The sequence below is a fragment of the Pungitius pungitius genome, chromosome 12 (genome assembly GCF_949316345.1).
Source record: "Pungitius pungitius chromosome 12, fPunPun2.1, whole genome shotgun sequence".
Taxonomy (NCBI): Eukaryota; Metazoa; Chordata; class Actinopteri; order Perciformes; family Gasterosteidae; genus Pungitius; species Pungitius pungitius.
Window position 1 is genome coordinate 3,204,539 of NC_084911.1, and position 11,275 is coordinate 3,215,813.

The 11,275-nt window shown below is 43.8% G+C and overlaps 1 protein-coding gene and 1 long non-coding RNA gene across 2 annotated transcripts; one reads left to right on the plus strand and one right to left on the minus strand.

The window, feature by feature from the left end:
- Positions 1-32: 32 nt before the first annotated feature.
- Positions 33-9,074, minus strand: pold1 (polymerase (DNA directed), delta 1, catalytic subunit). Its single transcript, XM_037475835.2, has 27 exons — positions 8,589-9,074; positions 8,137-8,339; positions 7,825-7,938; positions 7,539-7,679; positions 7,199-7,324; positions 6,813-6,981; positions 6,175-6,289; positions 5,935-6,064; positions 5,621-5,787; positions 5,414-5,518; positions 5,116-5,256; positions 4,866-4,976; positions 4,496-4,687; positions 4,289-4,377; positions 4,076-4,192; positions 2,911-3,024; positions 2,547-2,694; positions 2,345-2,440; positions 2,063-2,200; positions 1,793-1,968; positions 1,523-1,675; positions 1,347-1,449; positions 1,106-1,238; positions 830-943; positions 667-719; positions 373-470; positions 33-280 (listed from the first exon to the last, which is right to left on the minus strand). Exons 2-27 carry the CDS (start codon positions 8,321-8,323, stop codon positions 193-195), a joined length of 3,318 nt encoding a protein of 1,105 aa, XP_037331732.2. The 5' UTR covers positions 8,324-8,339; positions 8,589-9,074; the 3' UTR covers positions 33-192.
- On the plus strand, positions 8,867-10,804 carry LOC119220141 (uncharacterized). Its single transcript, XR_005120567.2, has 3 exons — positions 8,867-8,947; positions 9,111-9,181; positions 9,549-10,804. It is a non-coding gene; the product is annotated as an uncharacterized LOC119220141 (long non-coding RNA).
- Positions 10,805-11,275: the final 471 nt, after the last annotated feature.

Consider the following 11,275-nt stretch of genomic DNA (forward strand, 5'->3'; position numbering starts at 1 on the left):
ATATATAACACCAATAACCAAATCAATGTAGAGATGGTCAGCAATGAGGTTAATCTTCGGTTTTTATTACAAAAGTGACGTCATACCATTCATATTAGAAAACATAGAAATATAGCATATGCATTTTTTTTTTTTTACACAATCAGCAAGAGACACAGAAGACATACAGCGGGTCAATGGTTCATCAGCTGCTCACCATCCAAAACGATTCACCAGGGTGCTCTGGTCATCCAGATCTTTCTGAACCTTCTTCCTCATGTAAAAGATGGGACAATCCCGACTGTAGAGGAGCCAGGAGGGACGGTGTTATTCAGCGTGTATTCAGCCATAATTCTGAAGTTTTCTGAATGCAGTTACAATAGATCTATGTACCTGGTACAGAGCACGTCCTCGTGTAGGGAGCCCTGACAACGCTGACACTGAGTCCACAGGCGGGAGAAACGCTCCTCCAGTGTGTTCAGGTGAAAGATCTGCAATTAGAAACGTATTGACATGATGGGGAAAAGTTATTTCTGTTTTCAGATATTAACCACTTATGTTCCCTGAGCTCTGAGAATCAAACAACAGACAACCACTGATTCAAATTATATTATACAATTATTTATAAGTAACATGTCATTTTAGTGAATAAAAACATTAGTTAAAATATTTAATATTCCAGCAAACCTCTTTTTGATAGAGTTCAGACTCCTTCCTCTTACAGAAATCGCACACCGCCCCTGCAATAACACACATGATAGATGTCACACAGTATCAGCGCTTTGACTCAAAGCCTCAAAGGATGAAAGAAACCACGTAGTTTAAATATTTTCAAATTCTGACCACACACCTTCCGTCTTGAGTACAGCTTTGCAGCCGATACAGGTGCTTCTCTTTTGAGCAAATGCCATCAGGCCCCCGACCTTCGAGGTCAACACAGTCTTACAGCGCGTGTGGTCGCCCTCTGAGGATTGCCAGCGACATTACATGTTAAGATTTGAACAGATTTATAATTTTGCTGCTTTAGTCATTAGATTTCTGCACAGGATCAATCCACAGCTAATTGCATTAAATTGGAGAACGAATAACTTTCTAAGAAGACCAACGTGCACATCTATAGACTTACTGAGCAGGACGTTCTCGGCCTTAGTCTCTCCCAGGATGGGCTCAAATATTCTCAGCAGGGGCTTGGACAGCTGCTGCTCCAGGTAGTATTGTGTGTCGATGGGAATCGTGTTCTCCAGCACAAAGATCGGGTCCTGAAATGACACGCGGCACGAACCTGATTAGCGCGCAGATCAAACGAGAAAAAGGAGCTGCACGAATTACAACTAGTTATTTGGACAATGTAGGAGGCCGATTCAGACCTCTGACTTCATGTATGCCGCTACTCCCTTTGCAGCCTTAATGATGACGTATGGAACTCGGTCTCCGAGGTTTGGGGCGCTGCCAGCGTCTCTTTTCTTCATCCTGTAAAACATCTGCGTTAGTGGGTCGGTTCGCCCCACGCCGCACCGTGGAGTGTCGCTTGCAACGCACGGACCTCTCAGCCAGCTCCACGTGCGCCTGTTTGCCGGCGTACTCCTGCGCGGTGCGCGTCAGCTCCTTGGTGATGACGAGCTGACTGATGTCAATGCGGTTGCACAGCAAGTCAGAGATCACTTCTTTAGCGTGAGCCACGGCGCCCTGCGGATCCCTGACGGAGCACACCGCGAGTTATTGGGGTTATTCTCAGGCCACGTGAACTGCTCACACAAGGTTTGTAGCAATAGCTCCAAAAGACATGCACGTGTGTGTGTGTATGCATATGTACCTGTCTATGAGGATTCTCTGCAGACAAGTGTTGATGAGGTTTGCCACCAGAGGGCAATTGTCTCTGCGGACAGTTTCGATGCCTTTACAGTCCATCTTCTCGTGAGTGTCGGCGCTGCCAGAGAAATAGAGGCCCGCGTAACGCTTCTTGTTGATCAGCAGGTAAGGGTAATACACCTGTGGAAGTGACAAATAAAAGCTATGATTAACAACATCTTCTGAGCGACTTAAAACTACGTGCCTTGGTGGATCGTGTCAACGGAGACAGCACCTTCTCAAACTCCAGTTTGATGGGCGGCGTGAAGTGGGACGATATCCACTCTGCTGCCTCCTTGCCCACATCCATTGCCTCCCTCACGGTGGCAACTCCAAGCTTAACCATGACGGAATCGGTGTCCCCATAAATAACCTTTAAAACACAAGCACACAAATTAGGTCCATCGAAAAAACATCAAACAGTAGATCCCATACCTTCAAGTCTGCTCAAAACTACAGTGTTTAGAAGAGCATTTCTGATATAAAAGAAGCATTTGGGTTAGCTAAAATTTCTCACCTTGGCGTCACCTTGGTAACCATTGGAAATTGTGTACTTGGACTCTACCAGTTGTTTGGTTTGCTCAATCATCTGTCTTCCAAAACCTGTGACACTCTAGACAAGGAAAAGGACAACTTTAAAAGAAGTTTGGCAGTAAAAAAAATGCTGTATAAATGAGTTGGACTTAACATTAGTATGAGATGCTGACTCAAGTGCTCACCTGTGAGATCTCCAAGCAGGGCAGCTTGCCCACCTGAGCACCTGTGAAGCCGTACACAGAGTTCGCGCTGATTTTGAGGGCCAGCTGCCGTCCGTCCAGCACCTGCCTCTTGAAAGGGTCGGTCTCCTTCTTTAGCTCCGTTTTGGCCCTGTGGACCGACATTGTGATCAGCTAAGGAGGAAGCCACCTCTGACTGGTGCGCCCATTTTGTATCTTTCCCCAGAGTAAACTGAACATTATCGCAGCAAAAGGAGAAAAAAAAAACATTAAACACCAGAAATCAGGGGATTTTTTCTCAACTCAAGTTGCAACATTCTCAGTGTAGTTCAGGCTTGATTTTGTTATGCATTTGAATAATTCAAACCTCTTCCTGGCAGACAGCAGGTTCTCCAGGATCTCAGGCAGAAGTCCTTTTCTTACAGAGCTCTTCACAAACATATCGCCAGTTGGAGTCTTGATGAAGTCCTCTGGTGAGAGGCTGAATACAAACAATCGCTTTAGATGTAGCTCATTGCGTTTATACTAAACATAAGAACATGCAAGTACAGGTCAATGAAAAATTAATAAATGTCCAAAAATTGTGTCTGCACGTTTTAGGTAAACATGTAAATAGAGCATGTTTGAAATAAAGTGGCAGAAACTCAGTCATATATTTGAAGAAAAAAAAAAACTATTCAGACTAGAGCTGCAACTAACGATTATTTTAATAATCGATTCATCTGTCGATTATTTGTTCGATTAATCGATGAATCGGATAAAAAAATAAAAAATGTAAAAACATTAATTTCCAACCCTTTATTGAAAAATAGAACTGACTGTGCACTTTCTAAATATCTTTTGCACTAACAGATTGCTCCTTGAACATCCCTAAGTAAGCAAATAAAATGGACTAACACAAAAAACATACACACATCGCATGATGTATACTTTACAGCCGCCAAATTAAATATATTAGGCACAAAATCATGAATCATCCCCGTGGTGCTCCCGTGCCAGGCCATGTCGCTTTTGCATATCTTACAATCAGACATGTCAACCCTCCCGAATTTCAAAGCCCCTCCCGAAAATATCCCGGACCGACCTTTCTCCTGATTTCCACCCGGACAACAATATTGCTGCACCACCCGTCACTGGGCGCGCTGTTTCAGACCGAACAATAATAAACACCTTGAAGTCGAGCGCGGCGATTAGAACCTAAAACTACTGGCGCTGCAAAGAAAACCGCAGCACCCCCCCCCCCCGTTGCCCGCTATGACATTTCAGTGTGAAATATTTAGATCGCATTGGCTTCTCTTCCTCCGCATGTTTCAGAACAGTAGTACGGGTCTCTCCGATGTTCTGCTGCGCGGCGCGCGCAACTTTCTTTTAATACTCAAAGATAATAGTCGCGCGACACAACGAATCGAGAATGAAATTCGTTGCCAACGCTTTTAATAATCGATTTCATCGATTCGTTGTTGCAGCCCTAATTCAGACCCCTTTTAAAACTTTAGACGAAACAAAATCAAATTCATAAAAAGACTGCTCACCTCTGTCTCTCCGGTGAGCCTTTCTGCAGCAGGGTGGTGTAGCACAGATTGTGAGCCATCATGATGGAAGGATACAAGGAAGAGAAATCCAGGGTGGCAATAGGTACGCTGTAATACCTGAACACGGTAGAAGACGGTGACGTGCATTAAACCAAACCATCAACACATCAACAAGAGCAGAGAGGAGCCGTACACTCAAACAGATGCACCTACCCTTTCTCTGGCTCAATGACAGTTGCTCCAGTGTAGTCTTCCCCTCCTTCTGGCCTTACAACAGGCATGACCAGGTCTTGTTTCATGGCCTTTAACACGTACAGGCAGATACTCACAGTTTACACCCTCATATCTGTATTTATTTATGTATGTTTTTACACTGTATTTATGTGCAAGTATCCGTCCCATGGGTTTAGCTTTTGTTACCTGTCGTAAAAGCTGAGACACAACTTTGATCTGCTGCCCTCTCGACAGCAGGTAGGTGAGGGGCACACCGGTCACTCTGGCCATCTCCATGTAGTTGATCACACACATCAGCTTCTGCAGCAAGCGCAGTGGGAGGTAGGCGTCTTTGAGGCAGTAGACGGCCAAACGCCGACGAGTCTGTTCGTTTCCGTTCTGTGACGGAGGAGGAAAAAACGAGAGAAGAGCAGCAACAACTCCAGATTAGATTTTTTTTTTAAGCTTACACTTGTATTTAAGAGAAATATTATCCATTACATTTGAATATTTAGTAATGGTGCCATTTATGTCAGATTTCATTGGGCAACAACAAGGTTACTAGTTAATGCTTTACCTGCAGATCGGTGATGATGGAGTGCTGCACATCTTCCTTCTGTTCTTGCAGGAAGTGGAAACTCACGGCGTTCAGTGTGTATGAGCGCAGTTTATAGTCCCTGAGAAGAATCTGTGAAGCAAACCAATAGGACCATCATGGGCAGTGTCTTCATGCGAGAATGTTCTTACCCAAGCAATGCAACACACACTGTGTAGTAAATGTATAGGTTAGTAAATGTAGGATTGCTGCTGCTGCAAATGAAGCTGACCTGCAGTAGATCAAACTGAACCCGGCCCTCCATGTTAATGATCTTGTTCTCTCTGCGGCCCATCTGCTTGCTCTGGAAGTTTAGGTCTCGCAAGACTGACTTCATGACTCGCACTCGGCCGAGGTAGGGAAAGAGATTTACCTGAACACAAAACAACAATTAGAGAAGGGAAATCTAAAGTATTGGAAATATAAATTTATTCTTCTAGAGGCTGTGTGTGTGTTGATTACTCTTAATCTGGTGTTTTAGAGAATGACATTGAATGGAAAAGAGTTGGAGAGATAGGTCTCCGTCTAACCTTCAAAGCAGCTGCCCTGTTGAGCAAGTAGGGGAAGTCAAAGTTTTGGATGTTGTATCCAGTGATGATGTCCGGGTCGACAGTCCTCAAAAACTCCGCCCAGCTCTGCTCACAGAAACAGAAACTCAATGACCTGATAGATGATCAACCAAAAATCAAAAAGAGAAGGAGGAAACCCTTTTCAGTGCCTAATTGTAGCCGGTGTACCTGCAGGAGCTGTGTCTCCTGTGTGAAGCACAGTATCTGTGAGCCCACGATGCTGGCACAGGACTGGAGGGTGAACACGGTGCGGATGAAGGGCTCCTTTTCACCCTGCCGCTGCACCATCGACGCGATCTGAATCACAGGGTCTTTGTCAGCTTCTGGGAAGATTCCTGGAAAGAAAGAGTGTCGACAGCAGAGTCAAATTTTGCATTCGCTTTTCATCCGGCATGATCGACCTGGTAAACAAAAGGTAGGCGGGTAATACCATGTGTGGTGTTTAATGAGGATGACAGAGAGAAAGAAAGAAAGAATCAAACCTTTTCTTCCTGCACACTCAATGTCAAAGCTGAGCACCCTGAGTGGGGCGATCCTCTGCCACTCATCCTCTGCAGGATGACTTATCAAATCTGTCCATCCCACATCCACTTCGTACTGACACAAGGACACCTTAAAGAGGAAATAAATAGTGGGACACGCTTCATGAGCACAAGCCTAAATAAACAGAGGGGTAGTGAGCCGCTGACCCGTATCAAGTCATTTGTTCTACTCCGACCCACCTTGCCTGGGTACAAAGAATCTGTGGCCCCCATGCTCTTCTCTTCACGCACTCTGTACTTGCTTTTGGGAAGTTCAATCCAGCAGCATCCGACCACATCACTGTCCACCATAAACCTGACAGCAGAAAGAGGATCATTAAGCTGAAGAATACCACTTAGTGCAAAAGGTTTACAATAAGTAAAATGTATGTCTACAATGTGTTGAATTTTAATGGAATGCTTTTATTCAACATGCGAAATGTAATACATTATAAGCCACTGGTATGATGATATGGCTAGAGAAAAATAAAAACTGCTTTAGCAGAACAGAAGCAAAAAAAAAAAAAAAAAAAACAACCAATGCAAACATCTTAATGCGCCGCAGGTTTTATAAAAACAGCATTCGGCATGGGCCAAAAAGTTTACAATAATCTTTCTCCTTCAGTGTAACTAGAGAAACATCTTGTCTTCAGTCTGATGCAGTGATGATGATCCTCCCTTAACTTTAGCAATGTTCAAATCAATTTAGATAAATCTTGAAATTCAACCAAATTCCACATGGTGTGAAAATGCTTATTATAAAAATTACGATTTATAATTCACTGTTCACGGTCATGTTCTAAAATCACATTCAACATTTTCGTACAGTACACACACACCTTATCTCAAAATCGATGTTGGCCTCATACGATTGGTACCCCTGCATTGGGAACGCTCCAAATTTGAAGCCCTGCTCCAGTAATCTCTTTGCTGGAGCGATGAGACGAGGCATCGCCATGGTTATCCGCAAAAAGTCCAGCATGCGTTTCCCATGGTAACCGTACATGTCTTCGGAATAAAGAAAATAAGAACTTACATTTCAAGAATAATGATAAAAGCCTTGCTAATTAACTATCACATCGCAAGCATTAACAAAAGTTTTGAAAAAAAGAATCAGCTTTCTTTGTTCATAATCATTTGAACAAAGAACATCCAGGAGAATATTTATCCATTTACACATAAGAATAACTATTGACATTAGAATCTGAACAGCACCTGTACTCACTCTCTTTGCGGGTGATGTCTACAGCCAACACTGTGACCGAGATGTTGTCCTTATTGGATCGCATGTCCTTTAGGACGGCAGAGTTCAACTCTCTTTTAAAGTCACCCAGGGCATCAGATGTGAAACCTTTTCAAAAAGAAAGCAGAGAGGGAGGATCAGGAATTAATGATTTTTGCCTCAAAAAGCTGAAATCCCTCAGAAAGTCGACATGCCCAAATGACAGGAATGTGTTTCTACATCTTTTAATATCAACTGACGGAAATCTATTGTCGTGATTAACTGTGTCATAAAATGTGTTCTTGTTCACATCATGCATTAACATAATAATGAGAGTACTCACCACTTGGTGCCTGAACATAGAAATAAGGGGCAAAGCCGTGAACGTGGCAACACACACTGTTGCCGCTGTCCGTCACCCCAAACATACGAATGATTGGGACATTTCCCTGTACCTGGCCAGGCATCCCAGCCACCGTTGCACCTGCATAACACAAAGGAGGAAACAACTTGCATACGGTTTCTTCTCACTCACAGTAGCTTTTGGGCCGGTGGATATAGAATACACAATCGTCTGGAGGAAAATAACAAAGAAGCAAAGATCATTCCAAGCCATCATTGATAATTACCTAAATAATAGTCGAGATCAATCTGCTGAAACACCAATTTATCCGATGATGGGTCCAGTGAGGGGGCGGGAGGCCGCCTCCAACGAGGGTTAAGGTCAGCCGAGAAGAGGTCACCTGAGGAAGCAAGGTATTAAGGTTATTGTGCATTATTTTATAGCATTAATTACCTAAAGCATGAGCTCGGTTGCATGAAAATACTCTGTAGCTGTGCATATTAAATAAACGCACATGCATCCGTATGCGATGAAGATACAGTTTTGATCAATAGTTTCTAAACATGGCTTAATAATTTTTTTTGTGTGACATACTGACCTACAGGAATAACGTCATGGCCTGCCTGCCCCTCCATCTCCTCGGTCTCCATGTCGGCTTCTTCAAACATGGACAATTCCTCTTCAAAACGCGATGGACTGTCTTCCCAGTCATCGTTTGCTTTGCCCCGTTTGGCCTGGGTTGCACCAACCTTAAGAGGGCCACCATTGCGTCGTTTAAACTCCATGCCTCCAAGAATCAATCTGGGGGACAGAAACATGTTAGGGAATATCACCACAGAGAGGGATGAACCATTTGTAACTCAGTTGAACAAACAAACTGGATGCCATGCGGTTCGTAATGAGCACCAACAAACAAGAGCGTTGCACACGATCCAACGTTAGCCCATTAGCCATGTAGCTGTTAAGTGTTTGTTTGTTTCCTAACTGCACACAACTTGAGCACCGTTACCGTGTGTCTTTCAGTGCTTTTTCTGACGGAGTTGTAAATACCTGTCGAAGTAACTTCTTGACAAAAGACCCCCGGTTGACAACGCAGCGCGCCAATGTTCTTCAATATGTGAATCTTCACCCGGGAAAAGCGCGGAAGAACTTCCGCTTCGATGATAGGCCGAACGGCAAAGGCACGGACGGTGACGACGCGAACAGGGCGGAGACTCGGCGATAATAACACGGAAGTGACGCGCGGCCGGTCTTTACCCAGTGGACGAGAGGAAAAACCACGTGTTGCCCAGATATGACGCAAAAAGCGTGCGCAGCAGCGATGGAAGGCGGAGTTATAGATCGACGTCCGCACATGGCGGCCATCTTGGTAAGGGCAAGCTTTCCCGGCGTGCTCTATGGTACCTGAGGTAAGATCAGTAATCTGCAAAACGCCAATACTCTAATTTCGCTGAAATCTTGACGTATTTACAAATTGTTTTGTTTCTTACCCAACATTATTAACATGGTTGTAGTTATGGATGTTTGAATATGTTAAAATGTTAAAAACATCTTACATCATGATGTCTACAGGAATTTTCTGACTATTGCCAGTGAAGATGCCATGCTTTTGTGCCTACGGATGCCCTAATCACCTTCCACCGGTAGGATATTACAATATTATGATTTAACATGTAATGTTATGTAATGTAATTTAATTGTAGGATAATCGTTATTTACTTGGAGGAAGTATGTACAGGAACAGCGGGATTATGGCATAATAGTATTGCTAGATTGTTGTTGAAACAAGGCTGTTTATAATGTTTACACAATCACTGAATGTTTCTTTTGGACACGTTTTATTATTTTTAGTGTGGTTATCTTATTCTTTAAGTACATACATACAATTACGCCAAAAAACATGACAATGTAGGTGTATATTTGTGGCCTTACTCTCAATGGAAATAGAAATACGGTTTGAAAATGTTGTCGATCATTTTTATATCTGGGGGCATTTCTCACTTTTTTAAGGTTTCCCAAAACCAGAGAGCAGAGGAAGAAGTGGGAAGTTTCCCTGAGGAGGGATGGGTTTGCTGCCTCTCACTGGACAATGCTCTGCAGTGAGCACTTCAGGAAGGAGGACTTTGACAGGACGGGGCAGATTGTTATTAATTAATTAATTGTCTTATTAATTATTATTATAAGTTATGACATTATTATATTAACTCAAATTTCAGGATTTGTTGTGCGACGGGCTCTGAAGAAGCTGTCCTGTGATGTCTGCCGTAAACAGACGCTGCATCTGCCATCAAGGACCAGAGCTACCAGCTGCAGTCTTTAAAGAACAATGGAGGCCTGGTGATTCCATCAGAGGGCACAGTGAGGGTCGTCAGGGCAGCGGTGTGGGACTCGCAGTGTGGCATAGACAGCCACCGCCATGCGCTGGTGACATTAGTTCTGTCCCTGTTTTTTAAGCTGACGCTTCACCACAGTCGCTTGAAACGACTACACTTAGCTTACAGAGCGACAGAAGCTCAATAAAACGGCCCTTTTCGAAAGGGCTTCAGTCCAATGTTACAACCTTGATGGGTCTCTCTCTGTGTGGGGATTTCAACATGCAGCATTTCTTCGTGTATATTTGTAAAGACACATCTTGTACTCTTGTGCATGTCTATTCTATGATTCTGGGTTATGATCATTTATCAAACTCAATTACAAATGTTAAATCCCCCAAATAAATTCATAGTTAAAAATACACTGGATCCATGTGTGTCAGTGTATTTCAATGAAAGATTGTGCCGGGGCTTTCTTTCATGCCCTTTGTACACTGATAAGCACACACATTCAAAGGTCACAGGTCACAAATGTGTAAATTCCCCTATCGACCTATTCATTCTATCCACAAGAAACCCAATTCCAAGCCTGTTGGACACCAAGACTGGATGAACGTTCTGAAGTCAATTCTTCAACAGATTTGCACATCGCTCATCCTCCCTTCCCCCAGTCCAGTCCTCCCTGCTTCTGCAAACCCTTATTGCCGGCAACTTGTGTATTGCCCAGCCCCAAACCCCATCCCCCTTCCCACAACACCCTCAACATACACTGCTCTTCTTGTTCCAAGCCCACCCCCCCAACACCAACCTTAAACACACAAACCCTACCCCCATTTTGTCCCTCACAATAAACACCGCAAAGAAAGGACTGAAGAATATCAAGGCGAGATGGTATCCGCTCAACGCCTGACCAGCTTTGTGGGACATTTTAAGAACATCTTCAAACCACAGCTGTGTCAAACGTCCTGCGTGGACAGTGAACCCTAAAGGCCCTAAACATCCATAGGCCCAGGGATCCAACCCGCACCAAGGTCCATGTCAATCTGCGCCCCCTGGAGGACTCATCAATAGACTTACCAACCCAGCATCTTATACCTTTTACATAGATGCCTCTCTCTCCTGGTGAAGCACTTTGAGAATCATGTTTTTTTTTATATTTCCAGTGTTTTCAACTCATCCAGGTCATGGTTTGGAGGGACAATTATCACCTCACCAACAGTCCACAGTGTGTGCAGATATGGGAGTGTGAGTCTGACTTTGTGTCCTGCAGCACGGGGCCCTCAACAAACCTTTCTTGCTCCTTTTCCTCTTCACACTCTACAGGCTTCAGGAGAGATAACGCAGGTCCTTCCTTCCTGCCACTATCAGACCAACACTGCTCCCAAAAGACCACACATACCATTCATTCACATGCAATATAAATCC

What these genes read in the sequence shown, in the direction of transcription:
- pold1 (XM_037475835.2), bottom strand. Translation starts at nt 8,323, where the DNA reads ATGGAGTTTAAACGACGCAATGGTGGCCCTCTTAAGGTTGGTGCAACC. An exon ending in CCATGACGTTATTCCTGTAG is followed by an intron (nt 7,939 to 8,136) that starts GTCAGTATGTCA and finishes TTGCTTCCTCAG; the next exon opens with GTGACCTCTTCTCGGCTGAC. An exon ending in GAGGACGTGCTCTGTACCAG is followed by an intron (nt 281 to 372) that starts GTACATAGATCT and finishes GCTCCTCTACAG; the next exon opens with TCGGGATTGTCCCATCTTTT.